This window comes from Hesperophylax consimilis, unplaced genomic scaffold (assembly GCF_061612785.1).
Source record: "Hesperophylax consimilis isolate HC1 unplaced genomic scaffold, BYU_Hcon_1.0 scaffold_33, whole genome shotgun sequence".
Classification (NCBI taxonomy): Eukaryota; Metazoa; Arthropoda; class Insecta; order Trichoptera; family Limnephilidae; genus Hesperophylax; species Hesperophylax consimilis.
In genome coordinates, this window is record NW_028301263.1 from 2,771,226 (window position 1) to 2,796,112 (window position 24,887).

Sequence of the window (24,887 nt, forward strand, 5' to 3'; positions counted from 1 at the left end):
TTAAGTCTAAATGTGATAAACATTAGAGTCTTACTGTTAATACCAGTATTAGACTATAAATTAAGTATTACTAGTGTCATTCATTAAATTTTGGATTGATCACCCCTCGAATAGTGTCAACTCACTGAAAGCCATAGTTGATCACACAATTTTGTTTTGTTTGTACAAGAAATGCTGACGTTTTGTCTACACTTGGAGTGTTTTTTTAAGGAATCCCAGCTTGGGTATTGCCTTAGTCTCTTTTCTTTTACAATCAATGTCACTCTGTTGAGTGTTTGCTGCAGATTGTTATATGGATTTTTGTATATCCTAAGGTATGAGCTTAACTTACTAGTTTCTGTTTTGCTTTTTAGTACCAATTGACTTTGGTCATGAACTGATTGATAAATAGATAGGTATTGTGTTATGTAAACCCTATTCTGTCCACCTTGATTGGCAGGTATTTATTGTTTTATAAATCCTGACCTGATTTGACTTTCGCAAAAAGAATAATTTGAATATTATTCTTGTTTGACGACTCTGTTACTTATTGGTATTTCTTCAGAATTGTAAATCCTGGTTCAATAACGAACGATAAAAAATGATGGATAAATAATCCAATACAAACCCCTACTCTGGTCACGTCTGATAGACAGTTTGTAAACTGATTCTATACTACTAATAACACAGAAAAGTATTTTCTTGTGTACTAATTTTGCCTACTTTGAACTCCATTGTTCTGAATTGTAAAAAATGTATATCTATAAAGATATTTTCATTATCTATGATTGTTTAATTTTAAGTATTGTTTTATTTTAAGTTTTGTCATAAGAATGTTGTCATAAGATTTTTGTCATAAGACTGTTAAACCGGATGGACTTAGTTAGATAGGTTTCTCATTTTGCTATTTAATTATAGCGTAAATTCAGTGTAAGTGAGGGCTGTTTAACCACCCTAAAGTGAAGCCAAATTGGCCTTGATTTCCTGTGCAAGGAAAAGTGTTCATGCTTTTTTTTCTGGATTGTTCTTTATTATTAAGAGACTTATTATGAAGAAATTTATTTTTAAGAAATTTAGTTTTAAGAAACTTAATTCTAAGTTGTTATTTTAACTACTAATTATTGTTTATGTTTTCATTTTTCTAGATACCTGATGGACTCATAGTTTAGTTTATTAGTGGTCTTAGTTGTTCATGTTTGAGGGCAAACATTTTGTGGGAAGGGGGGAATTGTCACATAAATATTTTGTGACAAGTTTAGTTCTTGCTTAATTGGGGTTATTTTGTCTATGGTGTTTTTTCTCGAACTCTGGCAATATTTTGAAGGAAGGAAGTACAGTTTTGTTTATGGTCACTTCCTCCCCGGTCAGCTAGGCCTGCTGATCGGTGGATCCAGTGACTCTCCTTTAAAGGGGCTTGAATCTGAGTTAATCATGTGAATAGGAGTTATTATTTATTTTAAAAAAGGCGCGGGGTGTTTATCCATTCACGAACAGTTCGTGTTTGTTATTATTTTAGTGGGGAATATGGAATCCCGCTTTTATTGAGTGTTGGCCGATGGTCGTGTTGGAGTGCTCGTGTTTCGGACTTGAAACCGAGATTGGTTTGGTCCTAGCTGTGGCTGGTTGTTCTTGGCGGAGTGTCCCCGTGTCGCAAGAGAACGGATTGCTGTCTTGGCTCCGTTGAAGAGTCTGGTCGACTACCACGTGCTGCAGGCCTGATGCCCCTGCAGGCGTCCATTGAAGGAGCTGCGTTCTCTCGCTGCCACTAAGAATACGGATTGCTGTCTTGGCTCCGTTGAAGAGTCTGGTCGACTACCACGTGCTGCAGGCCTGATGCCCCTGCAGGCGTCCATTGAAGGAGTTGCGTCCTCCTGCTTCCACCAAGGGAAGGATGTCCTGGCTTTCGACTCGGGTCCGTTCCCCGCTGCCGAGAGCATGTCTTCGTTCGCCATCTGTTGTCGTTCTTTCGTTTCACGTTAAGTTAGTTTAGTTTGATTCAGGAGTCCATCGGGTATGTGCCTATATTTATTTCTATGGTTACAATGTTTATCATCTGTACTGCTTTGTTGTAACTCTTGTTGTTTCAATATATTTTCCATTAAGAATTCATTCTTATTATTTATGATTACCCAACTTACTTGACAGGAAATTAATCCCACAATCATGAGATGAGATCTCTGCTCTACCGTTTTTGTAAACATTGGAATGTTACAACAATATACATTGCATTTGGCGACCCAGCCTTTTCCTTACATTACAATATAATAATAATTGATAATAATTGCAGTAGGAAAACATTAAATTAAACAAGTATTACTTTCCCGAGAACTCTCGGATGAGAAGTGACTGTTTGTACCAGTTACTTCTCTATTTATTGGACAAAATTATACATTAAATTTCACACATGTTCAATGAGAGTAATTAGCGATCACCCTTATCTCTTCACTGTGTTGAACAAAACAAAAACATTAGTTTTTAAATGTATGGTGGCGCCGAAAATCCATTAATATTAACTATAGCAGTCGCACATTAAGGATGTGGAATAATATTTACCTCCCCTCTCTGTTACAATTATTGGGACTCGATACATTAAAAGAAAGAAGAATTTGTTTTGACCTATTTTATTTATTTAAAATCGTTACCAACCTGTTGAACTCCCCTGAACTTCTTTCGTTAATATGTTTCCATGTACCTAGTCGATCAGTTCGTTTCAAATTACCCTATCATTGCAACAATACAGGATCTAACGCTGAACTCAATTCCATAATAAATCGCCTACATGTACTTGGTAATAAATATGTTTTGGATGAATCTATAAACATTACTAGCTTAACCTCATACAAAAACTATTTAATTAAAACTGTATGTCAGCGCTTCTCAGATTGATTATAATCAAATATAGTTTTAAAGTATTAATTTATCCGGGATTTATTTATATGAATTGTTTATATATTTATATATATATATATAAATATATAAACAATTGTTGTATTGTATTTATAATAACTATTTCTATTGTTCTCTTTTATGTATTTTATATTTATATTTTTTTTATCTATGTATATTCTGTATTAATATGTATAACAAATGTTATTTTTTTGTAAAAGCCGCTATAATCGGCGTTAATAAATAATAAATAAATAAATAAATAAATATTATAGTATCATATTTATTTTGACACAGATATCTAAATGGTTTTATCAAAAATATTAAGGACATCGTAAAAACTTGAGATCTTGTTATCTCATAATGACTTTGGCTCTGCACGTCCGATATACTCCCCACGGTGCAGTCTCTGCTGCGCCCAGCTACTCCGTCGGGCGTGTTCTGTTTCATCCCAGCGTCTCGTGTTTGCAGTTGATGTCATTGCAAGGGGTTTCGGCTAGGCAGGTGTTGTCGTGCTGGTGATTGGATCGGCTGGTGTTGTTGAAGCAGGTAGTATGACGGCGATTTTAATGGCCGGTCTAACATATATTCCGGAACTTGTCTGGATACGGGCTGTCCTGACTTGTCCGTCGGCGGCGGGCACGGCCTCAAGGACGCGGCCACGCGGCCAGCTGTTCCGTGGCAGCGTGGAGTCCATAATGACCACCAGGTCATCCTTCTTAATGGGTGTGACCGGGTTGTGCCATTTTTGCCGAGCTGCCATGGTGGGAAGGTATTCTAGAAGCCACCGCCTCCAGAATATGTCTGCAAGTTGCTGGCCGATACGCCACTGGCGGCGAAGGCATATTTCCTCTTCCTTTTTGCCAAACATGGACAAGAGGGGACGCTTTCCAGCCGACCCTAGAAGAAAGTGGTTGGGGGTCAAAGGCTCTTCGTCGCGTGGGTCAACTGATATGTGAGTGAGTGGTCTGTTGTTCACTGTGAATTCAGCCTCTGCCAGGGCCGTGAGTAAGGTTTCTTCTCTAGGTGCCCGTTCCTTAAGTGTGGTGCTCAGGGCTCTTTTTACTGACCGTACAAGCCTCTCCCAAGCTCCCCCCATGTGGGGCGTCATTGGAGGTATGAAATGCCACTCAATGCCCTGGGTGGCTATGGCATCAAGCATTCTGGCATCGTGGCTCAATGATACCAGAGCGTCTCTCATCTCTGCATCGGCTCCATGAAAATTTGTTCCGTTGTCGGAGTACATGGCTGCGGGTTGTCCCCTTCGCGCAGTCATCCGCTGTATGGCCATGATGGCTGAGTCTGCGGTCAGTGAGGCGGCCAGTTCTAAGTGAATGGCGCGGGTCGAGAGACAAGTGAAGATGGCTCCATATCGTTTTTCCCGATGTCTGCCAACCGTGATCTCCATAGGCCCGAAGTAGTCGAGTCCGCAATGTGTAAATGGGCGGATGTGATGCATCAGTCGAGGTGGTGGTAGCGCCCCCATTAGTGGTGGAGAGGGTTTGCTTCTCCTTATGTGGCAGGTGGGGCAGGCGTGTGCTATCTTCCTGCTTGTAGTGCGCAGACGCAGTACAAAGAAATCGCCCCGCACCTCTGCGACCGTCTTCTCCGTGCTGGGATGGTCCGCCTTCTGGTGGTAGTGGCGAATCAGGAGCTGAGTGTACGGGTGGTCTGATCCAGGATGACGGGAGTCCGTGCTACACACTTCGTTTTCGCTAGAGCTCGCAGCCGGGTACCCATCCGCAGGGCGCCGTCTTGTCCGAAGAAGGGGTTTAATGGGTTCAGACGACTACCAGTCGGCAGCATTTGGCCTTGCTTGAGGGTGGTCATGTCAGTATTGAAGGCGTCCTCCTGAGACCTTTTTATCCATCTGTCTTCCGCCTCCTTGATCTCCTCCGCTCGCAGTGGGCCCCCTACAGATTTGTTAACTTTCATCCGACATTGTTTCACAAAGCGGAGAACCCATGCTGTTTCACGAATCAGCCGTTGCCATGAGGAGAATCTCTCGATGGATGGTAAGGCTTCCCTTGCAGTTGATAGAAGGCCGACGTAGTGAGGCTTAACCTCTAGTGTCTGGTCGTCGGGCCTTTTGACAGGTGCACGCTCTTTTGGCCACGCACTCTCAGGTAAAATGATAAAGGCCGGCCCGGTAAACCACCTTCCTTTGGGTGATAGGTCGGGCACATCTGAGTCCCTTGTACCGATGTCAGCGGGATTGAGCTTGGTTGGCACCCATCTCCAGTCGAGTATGTTGGTTAACTCATCTATTTCGCCTAGTCTGTTTGCCACGAAGGCAGAGTACGTACGTGGGTCAGTTCGTAACCAGCACAATACGGTTGCAGAGTCTGTCCAGAAGTACGTTTGGGATATACGGGCCTGGCTTTCCTTGTGGATGGTCTGGGCTAGTCTTGCCGCGATGAGTCCGGCTTGTAACTCAAGGCGGGGAATGGAGAGGGGCTTCAGTGGCGCCACTTTGCATTTACTGGCCAGAAATGTCGCCTGTAGGGATCCATTTACTTCTTCGGTGTAATAGGCGACAGCGCAGCAGGCTTGTTCTGACGCATCGCAGAAGAGATGTAGGGTCACGCTGTTCTGCTTGAGATGGAGGCAGCGTCTCGGAACTGAAATGCTGTGTGTATTCAACAGGCTCAGCCATTCGGTCCACCTCTGTGTATGTTCAGGGGTAATGGGGTTGTCCCAGCCTATACTCGAGCGCCACACGGCCTGCAGCAGTATCTTCGACCGGATTGTAAGGCAGGAAATGAAGCCTACTGGGTCGAAGATTTTCATTACTATTGAGAGCAGCTGCCTTTTCGTGGGTCGCGTGGCCACTTCTGGGGTGATCGCCTCTTGGAATGAGTACAGGAAGTTATCAGTGGATGGGTCCCAAACTAGTCCGAGCACTCGTTCCGTCTCCGTACCTCCACCGCTGATCCGCACTGTGGAACTGGCCCGGTCTTCTGTGGGAACACCGGCTATGGCAGCTGGACTGTTAGATGCCCAGCTAGTTAGGTGGAATCCTCCTTTTGCGAGGAGGGTGCTCACACCGTGGACGAGTGAGGCAGCCTCCTGACAACTGTCTACCGCATCTAGGTAGTCATCCATGTAGAATTTAGAACGAATGGCTGCTGCGGCAATCGGGTTTTCATCGTATTCCCCGGCTACCTTGTTCCGGACGAACTGGGCGCTGCTCGGTGAACAAGTGGCTCCGAACATCATAGATGACATCTGGTAAGTATCAGGTTCGTGTTGGTTCGGTAATCTCCAGAGGTAGAGTTGGGACAGCTGATCTTCCCGCCTTATCTTGATCTGCAGAAACATTTCCTTGATATCTGCGGCAATGGCGATGTTTCCCTCTCGAAAGCGCAGAATATTCCCTAAGAGGGAAGACAGCAGGTCAGGGCCGGTAAGCAGCTGGTCATTAAGGGAGGTCCCTCGGCATCGACTGGCGGCGTCAAACACTATTCTGATCTTCCCTGGCTTATTGGGGTTTGTCACCGCAAAGTGCGGCAGGTACCATTTTCTGGGTGCGGTTGTTGACGCTTCCAGTTTAGACAGCTTCCTGGCGTATCCTTTGTTGACCAGCTGGCTCATCTTGTCGCTGTAGGCTGCTGCCAGATTCTGATCTGCTGCCAGCTTCTTCTCAAGGGAATGAAGTCGTTTCAGCGCGCACTGCCGGTTGTCAGGCAATGTGGCTTCCGGATTACGCCACAGGAGGCCAGTTTCCCACCTCCCAGTGCGAAGAGGCCGGGTAGTCGTGTTCATTAGTGCGATGGCCCTTTGTTCGCTTGCCTGGGTTCTCACCGCGGCAGTTACGCCAAGATAGTCGACGGCAAAGTTGCATTTTACCAATTCTCTTAGGCGGATATCTGCGGCTGATTCAATTTGTAGTGCCAGCGTCGTGGATTTATTGTCACTGCCAGTCCCGACACCCCCATGGGCGATCCACCCCAGTGCGGTTCGTGACACTATTCGCGTAGTGTCATGGTCTTCGCGCACTTCCCGTGAAACGATCAGATGAGCATTGTCTTGCCCTATCAAAATTTTTGGGGTGACAAGGTTTCCCTGGGCCTGTTGTTCTGGCAGGTTGAGGTCGGAGATCGTGTTGGCGATGATGTAGTAGGTGTCACTGCTATCACATCCTCTTATGGTCAGCTTCACTCGGCGGGAGAGTGTGTCAGAGGTGCACATCCCTTTGGCGCCATGGATCCGTATGCCGCGGACTGGGCCGCTCACCCCGATCCGTGTCGCGATGTCAGCGTCGACAAGTGTCACAGTTGAGCCTTCGTCGAGGAGCGCGAACACCAAAACTTTGCTTCCTTGGGGGACGCCCAACATAACCTGCACAATTTTTAACAGCACGCTCCGGTCCGTCGTCTGGCGTCACAGTCACAACCTCACCGACAGCACCTTCCGGTACGAACTGTGGGTCATGAAGCAAACGGTGATGTGGTGATCTGCACCCTCCTATGCCGCACCATGCCTTGGTTTTACAGTCCCGTGAGTGGTGTCGATCCAGACACTTACGACACAGGTTCTTCTGTCGCACCATTGTCCACCGGAGGGCGAGACTTTTCTCCGCGAACTCGGTGCACTCGCGAGTTTTGTGGTTGCCACCGCACTGGCCGCAACTTTCACTAGACAGTTTGCGTTTACGCGTATTGTTCATTTTATTTTCGCGAGGCTCACTCCTCTTACGCGATGTAACAAATTCAGCGGGTCTAGAGTCTGGTTTAACTTCTTCACCGTTTACTACATGCACCTGCTCGGTCCGTCGCGGTCGAGGTCGCACTGGGTCGATCATCCCGCTGTTGGGTATAGCGTTAGCCATACTTTTCAGAAATGCTGCCAGCTGAGTTATTGTAGCTAGACTCGTAAGACCACGTGTCTCATACAGCCAGGTCATCCGTAGCGTAATCGGCATCTTTGTTGTGATGTCATTCAGTAGGGTGGGGTTGGTCAGGTATCCGTCAGTCCTAAGGATCCTAAGTGATGTCACCAAGTTCTGGACGGTTCCGGAGAAGTCTGCCAGGTCTTCAAGGGTTGCGTCTATTGTGAGATACGGCAGCTTTTTCACCTTTTCCAACATCAGCGTGGCTATTGCGCTGGCGCCACCGTATCGCTGCTCGAGGACAGAGAGGATCTCTGGAACTTGAGCGGGATCCATGAGGAGAGGGCCGACTGCATCCCGAGCCTTCCCTTTTAGTGCACGCTGCAGCCGGATGAGGTTTTCAGATGAAGTCATTCTGCAAGTGGTTGTGGATTGGGTGTACTGGGCTTTCCATGTGGGCCACTCGAGCGGGTCACCCAGGAAGAGGGGAAGATCCTTGGCCGTGGTCTGCCTTGCGATTAAGGCGGCCATCCGTGTATCGTCCTCTATCGTGCGAGGGCTTTCTTGGGCACGGGACGTGCGAAAACCCTCTGCTATTGCTGAGGTGATCTGGGACAGCTGATCAGCGCCTTTTTGCACCCACTCGTGAGTGTGCTGTGCTGTCTCATCGGCCGTAGGCAGTGGCGGAAACAGTGGTGAAAAATCCTGACTCGTAGGGAATTGCTGCGATCTGTTATGCGTAAATTCCACTTCTCCAGGTACTGCTGCTTGGAGCTGTCGCTCGGGGTGCTGTGGTAGAGTATAATCGGCTATGGGAATGCTTGCCACGGGTGCCGTGTGTCCCGTAGTTTCCGACAGTATGTGCACTGAGCGTGCATTCGAGGCGGGTCCGGGTTTTATGATAGCGTGGCCAGGATTTGAGGCGGGCCGTGTTCCCGGCAGTGTACGCACCGGGCATGCATTCAAGGCTTGCCCGGGTGCTGTGATAGTGTAACCGGCTTTCGAGGCGGGCCACACTCCAGGCGCTGTTTGCACCGGGCATGCATTCGAGGCTTGCCCGGGTGCTGTGATAGCGTAGCCGGCATTCGAGGCGGGCCACGCTCCAGGCGCTGTTTGCACCGGGCATGCATTCGAGGCTTGCCCGGGTGCTGTGATAGCGTAGCCGGCATTCGAGGCGGGCCACGCTCCAGGCGCTGTTTGCACCGGGCATGCATTCGAGGCTTGCCCGGGTAGTGTGATAGCGTAGCCGGCATTCGAGGCGGGCCACGCTCCAGGCGCTGTTTGCACCGGGCATGCATTCGAGGCTTGCCCGGGTGCTGTGATAGCGTAGCCGGCATTCGAGGCGGGCCACGCTCCAGGCGCTGTTTGCACCGGGCATGCATTCGAGGCTTGCCCGGGTGCTGTGATAGCGTAGCTGGCATTCGAGGCGGGCCACGCTCCAGGCGCTGTTTGCACCGGGCATGCATTCGAGGCTTGCCCGGGTGCTGTGATAGCGTAGCCGGCATTCAAGGCGGGCCACGCTCCAGGCGCCACGGGGGCTTGGATAGTTGTGAACCTGGAATCGGCAGGTTGGTGGCCTGCTTGCAGTGCGGCGGATGTCTTTGTTGCTGCTGCCAGGGCTGCAAGTAGGTTGGCGGTGTGCTTAACGTGCTGCTTCTCTCGAGTGCGCAACTCACGGCGCAACATTTGTATTGCATCCTCAGTTGACTCTGACCGTTGGTCATCATCCTCTCCGTCGGACTCCTGGGGGGCCGGGGAACTGTGGGTCAGGATGGGACCCCAAGCTGTGGTTGATTGTTCAATGGAGTCCGAGGCAAGCATAGCTTGATCAGCTTGCTGGGGTGCATCTTGGCTAATGGGAACATCAGTCGGAGAGTTGGAAGTAGGGTCCGGGGCTCGGCGAGACATACGTTTGTCTCGGTCTGCGGGAACGCTGGTTGCTGATCGCGACGCCCCGGATGACGTAGAGATTTTATTTCCACTGCGGAGCGAAGGCATCTTTACTGAAGCACGATTAAAGGCGTAATGCGTAGAACCGGCACGAAGGACCAATTTGTACGGGACCAAGTTAGTGAAGCCCGCACAAATACTGCAAATTCAATAGGGCACCGGCACACATTGACACCTTGATCTGAGAGTTTTTGCAGGGGAAGTAGGAAAACATTAAATTAAACAAGTATTACTTTCCCGAGAACTCTCGGATGAGAAGTGACTGTTTGTACCAGTTACTTCTCTATTTATTGGACAAAATTATACATTAAATTTCACACATGTTCAATGAGAGTAATTAGCGATCACCCTTATCTCTTCACTGTGTTGAACAAAACAAAAACATTAGTTTTTAAATGTATGGTGGCGCCGAAAATCCATTAATATTAACTATAGCAGTCGCACATTAAGGATGTGGAATAATATTTATTTATTTATTTATTGGTAAAGGTAAGAGACAAACAGCTTATACATAAAATACAAATATAAATATATACATGTTAAAAACAGTCAAGCCAAAAGAGTCTCCTATATTAATATTGATTGGAGATGGAGTTTTATTGCATAAAAAAAAATAATAAAAATAAAAATATATATATATATATATATATTTTAGGTGAGGAGGGGAGGAATAGGAATTTAGGATGAGGATAGGAGATGCTCTGAATACATTCCATACTATAGTATTAATTTTCGATCGTACGAGTTACTTCTATTCGATATTTGTGAAGTGTATTGCTAAAAATATCTATGTTTTGAAATTTAGTATTATATTGGGCACATATACGTGGAATTGGTGAATTTTTTCTAAAGTTAGTTCTACATGTAGGTAAATGAAACAAATGGGATTGCCGTGTTGATCTTGTTGGAATATGAATATTTATTAAATTCATTAGCTCTGGTGAGTCGAGGCCATTGTTAAGAATTTTAAATAATAAAATTTGGTCAAAAACCAAACGTCGTGTATGAAGTGAGTTGAATTTGTGGTAATTAATAGAATCGGCGTTATTTGAGAAATGTAAGTTTTGTTTATAATTAATGTGTTTAAAAAATTTTTTTTGAATTCTTTCGATTCTTTCAATGTGGGCTTGGTAAAAAGGAGTCCAGATCGGTGTGCAGTGTTCTAGGTGGGGACGGATGAACGCTGTGTAAAGGGAATATAGAGTTTTAAGGTTGCGGAAAGGTTTCGTTAAACGTATTATAAATCCTAGCATTTTGTTGGCTTTGTTGATGATTGCATCAGTGTGTTGAATGAAGTTTAATTTCACATCCAGTATTACCCCAAGGTCTCTGATAGAATCTACTTCTTTGATTTGTGTCCCGTTTAATGTATAATCAAAGGAAATTTTATTTTTGTTACGTGTAAATGATAATTTATTGCACTTTGAGGTATTTACTACAAGTTTATTTGATTCACAGTAGTTAAAAAGACGATTGAGATCCTCTTGAAGTTTAATGCAATCTTCGATTGATTTGATAACTAAGTAGATTTTTTTATCGTCTGCATATGCTAGGTAATTGGCATGTAAAAAACATTTGTGAATATCATAAATATACACATTAAATAATAATGGCCCTAAATGAGAACCTTGAGGTACACCGGAGGGCACGGAAAAGAAACTGGACTTAGTTCCCGCAACTGATACACATTGAAGTCTGCACCGAAGGTATTAAGTGAGCCACCGAAGTAAATCACCATGGATGCCTATTTGACTTAATTTTTTAATTAAAATGAAATGGTTTACTTTATCGAAGGCCTTAGAGCAGAGGTTCCCAAACTTTTTTGTGTCGTAGACCCCTTGCCATGTTTTTCTGTTTTTGGTAGACCCCCTAATTACCTGATATTGATTTTTGGTAAATTTCTAACTGTAGTGAAGTTTAGTGTTAAAAACTTAAAGTAAAAACATATGTTCAGTTCTATACATTTATTAATTGAATTTAAATTAAAACTACTCATAATAAAATTTTGTAACTGTTATATAAACTAAACGTAACATAAAATAAACTAAGCAATAAGTAAATGTTTTTAGTGGGAAGAATGAACCTGATGCTTTAATAATAAATTATCAACATTTGGCGTCAATTTTGTAAGGTTTAATCTTAAGTCTCCTCGGCTAATAATGTCCAGTCTGTTTCTTTTTTTCGCTAGGAAATTGGTAACAGCGCTGACCCCCCTTTCCACTAGGTATGACGATAGAAAGGAAATTAAAAATTTCCTCGCTATATTCCATAATACGGGATAAGTAACGGGTATGTTTTTTTGCAGCCATAAGTGCTGATATCCGTGCTTAAACTGAACCTTAAGTTCTTCGTTTGTACTTATTTCAGTCAGTTCTTCTTGTTTTATGACATTCGTTTCTTCTATGTCACCATATGGGTTAATTATCTACGGTGGTATTACCGTAGTCAAAACATCCTCAAACCTAGTTTCAAAATCTGAATAGAGGGCATTTAAATGTTGAACGTAGGTTGAAACGTCGTCTTCCTGGCAGTTTGTCTGTGACAAATTTGGGAACTGGGAAAATTCGCCCCGTCCAATATTTTGCTTCATTAGTTTAACTCTGGCAAGAAACGCTGATAAGATGGACTTTGTTTTAATCAAATTTAGACTATCGCCTTGTAACTGCAAATTAACCATATTAAATTTTGTAAACAAATCTGTTAAATAGGCGATGTCTGTTTTCCACTTCATTAAATTGTCTTTTGAAATTTTATCTTTAGTATCCAGAAATTCTAAAATAGTCTCAAAAAGTGCAAAAAATCTTGTCAAACATAAGCCTTTCGACAGCCAGCGTACTTCAGTGTGAAGGAGTAATTGATGAAAGTGTTCGTCATTTTCTTCACACAACTGCGCAAATAACCGCGTATTCAACGCGTTGCTTCGGATTCGGTTTACTTCATCAATGACTAATTGAAGAGATTCATGTAATCTAACACTCAAATTTTTAGCAACTTAATGTTGTCGATGGATGACACAATGTATTGCTAACACCCCTGTCACATTTTGTTTTAAATAGCTTACAAATCCACAATAACGTTCAACCATGGCAGGTGCTCCATCTGTAGCTACTGACATTATATTAAATTTGATAAAGGGATTGCTTTTTCAATGAAGTAATCCTTCAAAACATGAAATATTGATTCACCTTTAGTGTCGGTTGCAAAGTTCTTGCGAAGAACAGTTCTTCGTAGATTTCTTGATTCATAATAAAACGAACATATGCCAATAATAATGCTTCATTACCAGGTAAAGTTGAATCGTCCAGTTGTATAGAGAAATGGGTCGTTTGCAAATAATTACACAAGAACCTTTCAATATCAGAACTCATTTCATCAATACGTCTTTCAACAGTATTGTTGCTTAAGGGAATTCTTTTAATGATATCAGATGCAGGTTTGTGTAAAACAGTTCTTAAAACCTCTTCAACGGCTGGCAAAATTAACTTCTCTCCGATAGTATGCGGTTTTCCAGATTTTGCTATAAGTAGCGAGATATTGTAAGACACCCGCAAACCATCATCGTTTCTTTGTGACGTCGAAGCGAACATTCTGTCCAGCGTAGTTCTCTTCTGAAGTTTATCTTTGAGTGTTTGAAAGTATTTCAAATCTTTATCTGTTTTATCAGGGTGACATCTTTTCAAATGATCCTGCAGCTTAGATGGTTTCATAGCGTCATTGCCCAAAACTTTGTTGCATAAAAGGCACATAGGCAATTGTTTGTCCGACAATGATGGAATAAAGCCAAGCTTCAAATAATCAACACTGTACTGTCTACATTTCTTTTTAGATTCGAACATGGCATCAATCAAAAAGTTGGCAAAATTAATCTATTTAAATAACACATAAAGTCCAGCAGCTGTATATTAAAAAATCAAAGTCAAATTTAAATTGTATGGTCTTAGATTTTATGGCAGGCATAGGGGAATGTTATGATTGTTACCTAAGGTTTTGGTATGATGGAACTTTAAGGAAATTTGAAAGTAACATGACAAAAAATGTTAAAATAAAATATTATACAACGAATAATAATAACAAATTTTTATGCGATTTATCTCTACGTACATTCGACTGTCATGTGTAAAAGTTCACAGGTTCCACTTTAGCAATAATACAAAATTTAAATTTTAATATGGAGAAGTATGTACAGTGCAATATCCATAATCCGAACCTCCGTAATCCGAACTGGCCCACAGTGTAACGACCAATGGACCAAAGTACAATTTTTTTACTTTTTTGTTAAGTTATTTGGTAAGATATATGTATTTATAAAAGAATAAAAAATACCTAGCAAGGTCATAAATAAGTAAATATTGACACACATACATATTTATTTATGTGACCGGCCAAAATATGTAGTTTAATTCCAAAATATATTTTTTTAACATGTTTTCTGTATGTAAGACTGAGACAAAAATTGACAAGAATTTTTACGGCGCGTATGCTTGTAACAAGATGATACTGGTATATCATTATGTGCAGGTTTTTACAAGTTCAAAATGTATTGCAACCACAAAGCGAATGCCTACATCCTACAACTTACACAATTTTATAAACATATATAATATTTTTTTTACTTCATAGGTACTTTTATAAATAATGTATATGTCTTAATATTATAAGATAATTTAAATTATTATAAGTAAATAGGTACTATCAGTGTATGTTGAGATCCACTATCGTGGACCCCCATTTTCATTTCATGGACCCCCAATTTTTTTTTTCGCTGACGTAGACCCCTTGCAGGTTGTCATAGACCCCTGGGGGTCGATATAGACCACTTTGGGAATCACTGCCTTAGAGTAATCAGTGTAGATTACATCTACTTGGTTTCTATTGTCCATATTGCTCGTTAAATATTCCGTGAAATTTACCAAATTTGTTAGTACCGATCTTTTTTGTAGAAATCCGTGTTGTTGGTTTTGTATGTTGCGAACAATTGTTGTATAAATTTGATCGTAGACAATTTTTTCAAAGAGTTTACTAAATACAGTTAGAATTGAGATTGGGCGGTAGTTTACAATGTTGCTTTTAGAACCTGTTTTATGAATAGGGATTATAGTTGCTTCTTTAAACTTTGTAGGAAATTTTCCTGCTTTTAGTGACATTCTAAATATATTAGTTAGGGGGTATGAAAGATTTTTTGCACATTTTGAGATAAAGTATGGCGATATACCATCACTGCCAGCACCCTTACTAATGTCTAAATTCTTCAGGTATTTATTGATCAAAAAATTGTTTATTTGTACGTTCCCAATCGGGTTATGATTATTCATATAGGTAAAACTATCGACTATACTGGGATCATTCGTGTCCTTATCATTAACGTAGGTGGACTGAAAGTGTTTAGAGAAAAGTTGACACACTTGTTGAGCACCGGTGCCTGACTCATCTTTAAGGTGCATGATTTGTGGGATGCCATTTGTTTTACTTTTGCTTTTAGCATAGTTCCAAAGTTGTTTATTATTTATAAGAATATTAGATTCAACTGAATTTATGTACTGAATAAAGCAATGCTTCTGTAAGTTTTTTTGTTGGGTACGTTTGATTGAAAACTCTATGTAGTCTACTGGATTATTATTGGATTTCCATTTTTGATGGAGTTTTTGTTTATCTTTAATGATTTTAATTAGAGAAGCTGAATACCAGTTTGGAAATTTTCTCTTTTTGATGATACGTTTAGGGACAAACTGGTTGATGGTACTGTTTAAAATGTTGTAGAAAGAATCGACTACTACGTCAATATCCGAATTTTCCTGAGTAAATGACCAGTCTGTCATTGACAGATGTTGGTTGATTAGCTCGTAATTGGCTTTTGTAAACTGATAAATTTCTTTAGGTGGGGCGTGAATAATAGGAAGTATATCGATTTTTAGCATAATTTTGAGTGATGGGTGGTGCGAGTCTTCGTTGACAAGAGGATCGCATGCACGATATACTTGGCATTCCTCATTACAGATAACTAAATCCAGGATTCTGTTATTTGCATTTTTTATGTAATTATATTGTTTTAATTCAGAATAATGGATTGTGTCAGCAAGTGAGGAACTAGTTGAGTTCAAGTTTTCAGGTGTCAAGTGTAAATCATTGTTATGTATATTCCATGTTACGGTGGGCATATTAAAATCTCCAATTACAAGTAAAATGTCATCGGGATGTTGATCTTTTACGTTAGCAAGTAAGCAAAGGAATGAATTGAGTGCAGTTTCATACCCTTGTCCCTGTGGGAGATAAACACAGGCTACATGGATAGTGCGTTTGGAGGTATAGTTAGAAGGGGGAATAGTTACCCAGATACATTCAGCATTGCAGACCAATTCTTCGCGAGGGTAAGCGTTAAGATTGTTATGTGTTATGATCATCACTCCACCACCTCGACGAGAATCTTCTTGGTTGTTTATGCTATTAATTGTAATGTTATTTGATCTATCCCGTCTGAAAACGCTGTAAAATTCTGTTGGTGCCAGTTCCGGATCTAAAATAGAATTAATTAGCCAAGTTTCAGAAATACCGAATATGTAACAATCGTCATTCAATAAAATATTATTGTGAAATATGTCTGTTTTAGTGCGTAGTCCTCTACAGTTTTGATACATAATAGTAATCATCGTGAATTATGTAAGTTTTTCTATAAGTGTAAATAATTTTGGTAAAGATAAGAGATAAAAAAACAAATAATAAATGCAGAGTTTTATGAAGGACACGCATGATGTTAAACTAAACTGGTGAAATAGTGAAATATAAATGTGAGCAGCAAGTACGGAGAGCATGTTAGGAAAGAGGGGGGGAGTGAGAGTGGAATGGGGGAATGGTGTAAGGTTGTGGATAAATAATACGTCGATTACACGACGAATTATAGAATTACAAAACATATGATTATAAACAATATAAGAAGATAACAAAATATAAGGAAATAGAAAAAACTAATTAAAAAAAAAAAACATATAAATTACTATATTCAACGGAAGGTTAAATAAAAATAAAAATGCAAGAAGTGCGCGATGATCTTAATAGTACGGTTGTATGTTAAAAGAAATATTTTTAGCATAAACAAAATATTAATTTATAAGATATATAGGATATATAAACATGTCTAAAATTACATCATAGATACCTAAGTGAATTGTTGGTATATGTGAGTCGTGAGTTACTTGTGAAATACACGTAAATATTATACATATACATACACATACACACATATGTTTATATATTTTTTAATCATTGGTGAAATATTTTTAATATACGCAAAGTTCAATACGTCATATACCTACATACTTTTTTTTCAAATCAATTACAAATTACAACGACATCTATGAAGTTAATAGAAGGTGACAATATGATTAAAAAAATTTATAATGGTACAGGTATATATAAAACTTCAAATCAAAAAAAAAAAAGTTAGAGCAGATAAAGGCAAACTAAATTTATCAATAAAAACTGTTTACGTGCGTAAAATAGAATTGAAAGATAGACTTACATTTATATAATAACATCATAATATGAAAAATAGAGTAGAAAGACTTACATTCACATAATAATATCACAATACGAATGTAAATCTTCATAATATCATATTGTAAACGAAATGTAGGTACCGAGACGCTAAGTTAAAAGTTTGTGTGTATAGTTCGCGGTGGAGTTCACTTATTTATAAAAGTACGTAAATTAATATATGTTTTGTGTGTCTGTTGCGCTGAGTAAATAATAAACAGGTAAGAGATACGTACATATACATTTATATATGAACATATTTTTTAAATTATTTTTATATCTATGGATAGTGAAATATAATAATATTTCTAGTAGGTATGTGCAGTGTTCAATACGTCACATACCTATATAAATTTTTCATAGCAATAACAAATTACAAAGGTATATATGAAGTTAATTGGAGGCGACAATATGTTTAAAAATATATAATGGTATAGGTATATATAAAACTTCAAATCATAAAAAGAAGTCACAGCAGATAGAGGCAATCTTAATTTTAATGCTAAATGTATCAATAAAAACTGTACACGTGCGTTAAAAAGAGTACAAAGATAGATTTACATTCAATTTATAACATCATAATATGAATGAAAATCTTCATATCATATTATAAATTACAAATGAAATGTAGGTACCGAGACGCCGCGAACTATAGTTGACGTCTGTGGGTGCAGTCACTACTATTTTGTTGATATATTAATAAAGGTATGTGTCTCTAATTATTGCGCACAGTAAATAATAAAGAGGTAAGTAAATAGATTATGGCCACAAGTGCATAATAATATACAATTGATACTATAGGTTTGTGTAGAACATAAGGGATAAATACCCGTGTTATAGAAGAAACAGGATAATAAATAATAAAATATAATGAGTTTAAGAAAATTTTATCGAAATAAGAATAATAAGCAGGCCAAATTCCTAGTATCGAAATACCCACCCAAATGCAATATAATTAGTTGTTATTAATTACAATGGGTTATACATACCTCAATGACTTAATGTGGTTATGGAAGTAGCATTTGGATAAGTTATTTTGCAATAAAATTAATTATCTGCCTACCCAACACAATTTATTATTATTTCCTTGGGAGAAAATTATTTCCAATTAGCCATTAATTAGCCAAATAGATAATAATGCATGAAAGCAACTCATTGGTAGAAATAAATGCTTTGCGAATATAAACATATTTTTTTTTATACACTTATTTTTTAGTATTTGTTCTGGGGCGCAGGCCAATAGACTTGGAGCCATCGTGTTGAGGATGGGGACCGGGTGTGATGGATGAGGTGTTGGATGAGCTGGTGCTGGTGCTGGTGCTGGTGTTGGTGCTGGCGCTGGAGCCGGTGTAGGTGCTGGTGCTGGTGCTGGTGCTGGCTGATAGTTTGGTCACAAGGGCGGCAGCGACATCCAGCTGCTTTTGGGTACTGATGGCGTGCTTGCTGCCATCAGGGAGCAGAACCACAATTGTGCCGTCGCTGGTCCAACACTTGTTGTTTGAAAAGATTGAACGTGCAGAGGAAAAGAGTTTTTGTCGTGTTTTTGTTAGGGATTCAGTTAGTAGACGAGAGGAGTTTGATATCATTATATATTATAGTATCATATTATAGTATCATATTTATTTTGACGCAGATATCTAAATGGTTTTATCAAAAATATTAAGGACATCGTAAAAACTTGAGATCTTGTTATCTCATAATGACTTTGGCTCTGCACGTCCGATATATACTTTTTAAAAGTAACTCACAGATACTCGGATACTTTTCTTCTTTTTTGGGGGAAAACTTTAAAAAAAATATATATTATCGAAAACAGCGATTACTTTAATTTCTTAAAGACGGTAGACGTAAACGCTTGTGATTATTTTACATATTTACACTTGCTTGTTTTATTCGTTGCCCTAAAAGATATTGGCAAATTGGCCTGCAAGCGGTGATAACATAAATGCATTAGGGGTCCTCGCGACTACCCGGGTAGCATATTACTATCCGGGTACCCGACGCCCCTTGGATAAATAAAACATACGTGAACTATGTGCAACTTGATTACTTTGGGTTCTGATGAAAAATTAAAAAAAAAATTTAATTATTCATTATTTTTATTTTATTTTTTAAATTCTTTTTTTTTTATATACGGGGGTACCCGGGTACTCGGTTACTCGGGTTAGGACCCCTAAAATGCATGTATATAAACTGCTATAAAATATTATACACTAGATGGACAAAGGTACCCACTAGCTGAATCTGTGAGAAAACTAGGCCACGTCCGCACAGGCAAGCGGCTTGCTTAGCGCCTAGAGCCTAGTGGCTTGCATTCTGGCTACTTGCTAGGATACACGGTGTCCGCACTGAAGGTGGTTTGCGTGGTGGGTCGCTAGGTATCTTGGTCATTTGCTTGTCGTCTAGTTGACGAGATGTCACTTTCAAAAATAGCTCTAAAACTGCTACTTACAGAAAATTCATCTTTGAAATATACCATTTCACGGCCTTATCCATCATGTTGGGTTCATGACATAAATAAGTCACGGTCAAGTCATGGGCAGCTTAATGTTCTGTATAAACAATTGCGTAATTTAGACGAAAAATTTATGACATAATTATTATTTTTTTTTTTTAAGACAACTACATTTTTATGTAGTTCATTAGCTGGATTCCACAGAGGTTCTCTTTTAAAAACAGATGCAATTAATATTTCGTCCATTTTTCTCTTTAAAAATGCCTCGCGCCTAGTGACAAAAAACCAACACGTTCGTTCACTTCGATACCCTCAAAGCGACTAGCATAATAGATAGACGCCAAGCGCGCAGTGCGGCCAGTCGCGAGTGTTCTAGAACGTTTGTTTTACTAAGCTACTCGCTAGGTGACTCGCTAGACTCTAGGCGCTAAGCAAGCCGCCTGCCTGTGCGTACGTGGCCTAAAATTAACTAGAGAAAATCGGTAAAGAAGTTCACTTCGAAAATAAAGTATCTGAAAGTGTCAGATACTAGTACAAATGTATCTAGATACAGATACAGTTATAGAAATATAGCTAGATACAGATACACAAAAATGTATCTAGATACTACACAACACTGGTTAGATGCAAGGTTATACAAATACCGTTTTGGACAACACACGTTTGTTTAGAAGGAAATGTGGTGGGAATACACAACTTCCCATCACTTACTTAAACACATTTTCAACATTCTTATCTATTGAATTTGACTGTGCTGCCATGGTAGATGTCAGCACAGTACCATGGCCGGAAATATGATTCCCAGGGCCTCAACACTGCAAAATAGAAGGTGTGAAGCATACTTCCCTGTGCCCTTCAGGAAATCAGATATTTTTTTGTTGAAAATATTATTTTATATTTTTTACTGCATACCAAACCAATAATTACTGTTTTTGTAGGGTTCTGTTATTTTTATTTATAGTAAAACAATGTGGCTTGTTTTCAGATTCTGAAACAAGTGAAGGCAGCCCTTCAATCCACCTAAATGTGTGCTACGTTATTACGTCTCGGCAATCGGAGAAGCGAGCCACAACCACAGCAGAGACGCGGCCAAGATGACCCAACAAATTCATCCTGACCTGATACAGGAGATCAACAGGCTTGTTGAAGCTGGAGTTTCCTCAGTACGAGATGTGTCTCTATTGTTGGAGCAATTTATTAAACATAAATTTCAGGATGGGGCAGAACCTGATCGGCTCAATTCAGGATTTATCTGTCATGTTTTTAAAGGGGTTTGTTCCCTCAATGTTTATATTTCCTTTGTGTGGTGTAATGTATTATTTTCCATTAATAAAATAATATCAAATTTTTTAAATTTTTTTTTATTGGTTTTCAAGCTACGATCCCGTTAAACTGCAATAAAGCAGTTTGTCAACAGGATGTTAATGATCAATTACATACATACACACATACTATTATTACTATAACTATACAATTAACACACCTAAATTAATATAAACTATCTCTATTTAGTAACCATTGTTTCAGCATATATCTCAATCTATTTGTAGAATCGCAATTTTTTATAAATGGGTAACATGTTAAGCATTTTTGGCACGTTAAATTCTAGGGTTCGCCGTCCGTATTTATTATTATATTTTGGAACAAGCATTCCTTCATTCTTTGTAAACCTTGTATTATATTCATGTTCCACTTTCTTTTTATAATCAGACTCAGATATATGTTGAATCAATATTTTGTACCATAATAAGGCCTGCACCGGTAATATTGTTAAATTCCGATACAACAATGATATGTTTCGTCTCTGTGAAAAAATATGTTTTTGAGCTAATAACTTAACCATATTGGATTGCAACAATAACATTTGGCTGTCATCAGTTGTTTTGTTTTGCTCTATCTAAAAATAATTTTATACCATTCTTTTTTGCTTTCTGGCAAAAAAAAAGTGTAGTGTGTTGTGCCTTGAGGTTTCTTCTCCCTCCTGATCTTCCAGGAGTCACTTTTCGCTGCTGATTTCCAGATATTTATAAACTTTTTTACTTCTGTCATTTTCCATACTATTGTTGTAGTTGTTTACTGTTGTGAATAATGGAGGAAGATTTCCCTCCTGGATCCCCTACAAAGCCCCCAGATCCCTCTCCAGACCCCCCAGACGGGGAAAATGTAGAAATTTCTGACAGTGATTCTGTCATTTTGACTTCTACCAAAAAAAGGAAATTTACTCCTTCTTCCCCAATAAAACTTGACTCGCCTTCGACTTCACAGTCCCCACCAGCACTTTCTCAACTTCCTCCAACAAACTTTTATTCTCCTCATTCCCGTGGCCCATTCATAGTATACGCCCAAAAAACTGAGCAAGGAAAAACCATCCACCCTCTTGAATTTGGCAAATTCCTATCAAATAGCAAGAATCTTTCAATCAAACCTGGAGGTGTAAAAGCCGAGGGTCGCTTCCGAATCTCCGTCGAATTCCTCTCAGGGTCAGCTACCAACAGTTTCATCAAAAATATCTTCATTTCATCTAATTCAAAGTTCAAGGCATATATCCCTACTTTCAATGTCACTCGCATGGGCCTGGTCAGAGGTATCTCGACTGATCTGTCCATCGAAGAAATTCTGTCTTCACTTTCAACCCCCCAACACATTGGCAATCCCATAAAAGCCAGGAGGCTAAATTACAAGGACTCCTCTGAGGGTATAATTTCTTGGAAGCCCTCCCAATCTGTCGTTATCACCTTTGAAGGTCAATCTCTTCCCTCCCATATATATTTATTCTTCAACTCATTACCAGTTGAAATGTATACTTATCCCACCACTCAATGCTTCAATTGCTGCCGTTTTGGTCATACAAAAGCTGCATGCAGATCTCAACCCAGATGTTTTAAATGTGGAGAAAACCATGCAGCTGACCAATGTCCTTCTTCCTCCTCACCTAAATGTTTTAACTGCTCAGGCTCACATACAGCCATCAACACTTCTTGCCCAGAACAATCTCGTCAAAAAAATATCAAAATTTCTATGGCCTCTCAGAACTTGTCTTTTCTGCAGGCTTCTAAACTATTCCCGCCTGTCAAAAAATCATTTGCTGAGGCTTTATCCAGCAACTCCTCATCCAACCCTCTTCCCTCCTCTACAACAACTTCTTCTCGTTCAACTAAATTCACATACAAAAATGCTATCTCTAAACCGGCTCCTGGATACGATCAGCAACAACACAACTCACTGCTCTTAAATCCAAATGGTTCATCTTTTTCAAATGCCACAAATGGGTGTGCAAATAATTATAATCCCTCCTCAATGAACTCTCATAAACTTTCTGAAAAACTCTCCCAAGACAATTCTTCATTTATCCAAACTCTTATTATGCTTCTAATTGACCTCATTTCTTCTCAAACTAATCTACCGTCCAACGCTGCTACTATTATTTCCACATTGAAATCATTTATTCAAAATGACTCTTCAAGATGTCAGAATACTTCAGTGGAATAGCCGAAGTGCTATTTCTAACAAATCTGATCTCCTTAACCTTTTAAATTCCAACTTTATTTCTTTGGCTGCTATCTCGGAGACTTGGTTTACTCCATCCACCCACTTTAATGTGGGAGGGTATTCCTGTCTCCGCGACGACCGCCCAGGAGGTACGGGCGGCGGTGCTGCCCTTTTTATTAAAAAATCAATATCATTTTCCCCAATAAATAATATCAAACCCCCCAATGCTGACTTCCAAATGGTAGCAGCTAAAATAAAGGATACATCCTTTATTTCAGTCTATCTTCCCCCAACAGCCCACTTCAATAAACAAATTTGGTTGCAAATTGTAAGTCAACTAAGCCCTCCTTTCTTTATATTAGGCGATTTTAATGCCCATTCCCCCGTCTGGGGTTCTGCTTTCTCCGACCGAGATGGTCGAAGTGTGATGGATTTCCTAGATCAATCCAACCTTTTCCTTTTGAATGACGGATCTCCTACTAGGATCTCACGCCCCAGCACAAACCCCAGTGCAGTGGATCTCTCGATATGCTCTACTAGTCTAGCTTCTCTCACCTCGTGGGTGGTGTCCACCGACCCTTGCTCCAGTGATCATTTCCCGATCACCATTACTTATCAAACTTCTTTCCAATCAGACAAGTCTCATATTTCGACAAAGATTAAAACAAAACACACCAAATGGGATGAATTTAACATAATAATTGCATGGGGGGGGATTTATAACACCCATATTAAGCCACTAGAAATAACACAAAAACTAATACTAAAAATAATGTTGCATAAAGATATGACCTACCCCTCCTTGCAATTATTCGAAGAGGCTAAATTGTTAGAGATAAGAAAAATTTACTGTACACAATGTTTAAAATATATATTTGCTCGAAATTTTCTTTTTATAAAAAATGAAAATCGGTCTAGTAATAGGGTAAATAATGTATTTAAAGTTCCACTGTGCAAAACAAGGCTTGCGCAAAGACATGCTTATTTTATTACACCAAAAATTTATAATGCACTCTATACCAATACAGAAATCAAATGTGAAAATATATCATCCTACAGGAAACATAAAAATGTAATAAAGTCTTGGATAAATACCATAGATATTAATATTTACCTGCTGTAACATCTGATCTTAAACTCTATTAACTTTTAACAAATCCTTATTAACTTTTATTTTTCATATTTAATCCCGTAAATACAGTAAATAATGATTTTACTATAAATATTTTCATTCTTTTCTTTTCAATTTTCTACAAAGATAAAATATGTATATTTAGAGTAATTTTAACTGAACTGCCTTAAAGAAACACAAGTATACCCACGAACTGGCAATGCCTATGTGGGATTTTTTTGCTATCATACATTTATGCATATTATTATTTTTATGTATATGCTGTTTATGAACTCGTGTGTGTGTACGTGTATTGTGTGTGTATGTTATGTATGGTGTGTAATACACTATATATGTATACATATGTGCATGTGTACATATACTTTTCTGTAATTCGCATTGTTTCTTTCTTTTTTTAATATGTATGTAAAAAACATAATTTGTATTTTAAAACCATGTATGTAACAAAAAAAAAAAAAAAAAATAAAAAAAAAAAATAAAAAAAAAAATATATTGTTGATATTTTATTTGTTTTCATACCGTTTGTATTTTGTTTGCTTTAATACCATTTATATTTTATTTTTGTTATTCAGCGTTAGTATGGGAAGTTAGTATGAAAGATGTAACGTTAGTATGAAGGAATATTTAAGTTCATGAAA

The 24,887-nt window shown here is 39.5% G+C and overlaps 1 protein-coding gene across 1 annotated transcript; it reads right to left on the reverse strand.

The window, feature by feature from the left end:
- Positions 1–3,361: 3,361 nt before the first annotated feature.
- Positions 3,362–9,694, reverse strand: LOC149409241 (uncharacterized). Its single transcript, XM_089650057.1, has 4 exons — positions 9,373–9,694; positions 7,393–8,721; positions 4,659–7,184; positions 3,362–4,536 (listed from the first exon to the last, which is right to left on the reverse strand). Exons 1-4 carry the CDS (start codon positions 9,692–9,694, stop codon positions 3,362–3,364), a joined length of 5,352 nt encoding a protein of 1,783 aa, XP_089506183.1.
- Between the last annotated feature and the right edge of the window lie 15,193 nt (positions 9,695–24,887).

Coding starts and splice junctions, on each gene's coding strand:
- LOC149409241 (XM_089650057.1), bottom strand. CDS start 9,694: ATGCCTTCGCTCCGCAGTGGAAATAAAATCTCTACGTCATCCGGGGCG. Junction 8,722..9,372: donor TGCAATACAAATGTTGCGCC/GTGAGTTGCGCA, acceptor CGGTGCAAACAG/CGCCTGGAGTGTGGCCCGCC. Junction 7,185..7,392: donor GCGACAGAAGAACCTGTGTC/GTAAGTGTCTGG, acceptor GCGTCCCCCAAG/GAAGCAAAGTTTTGGTGTTC.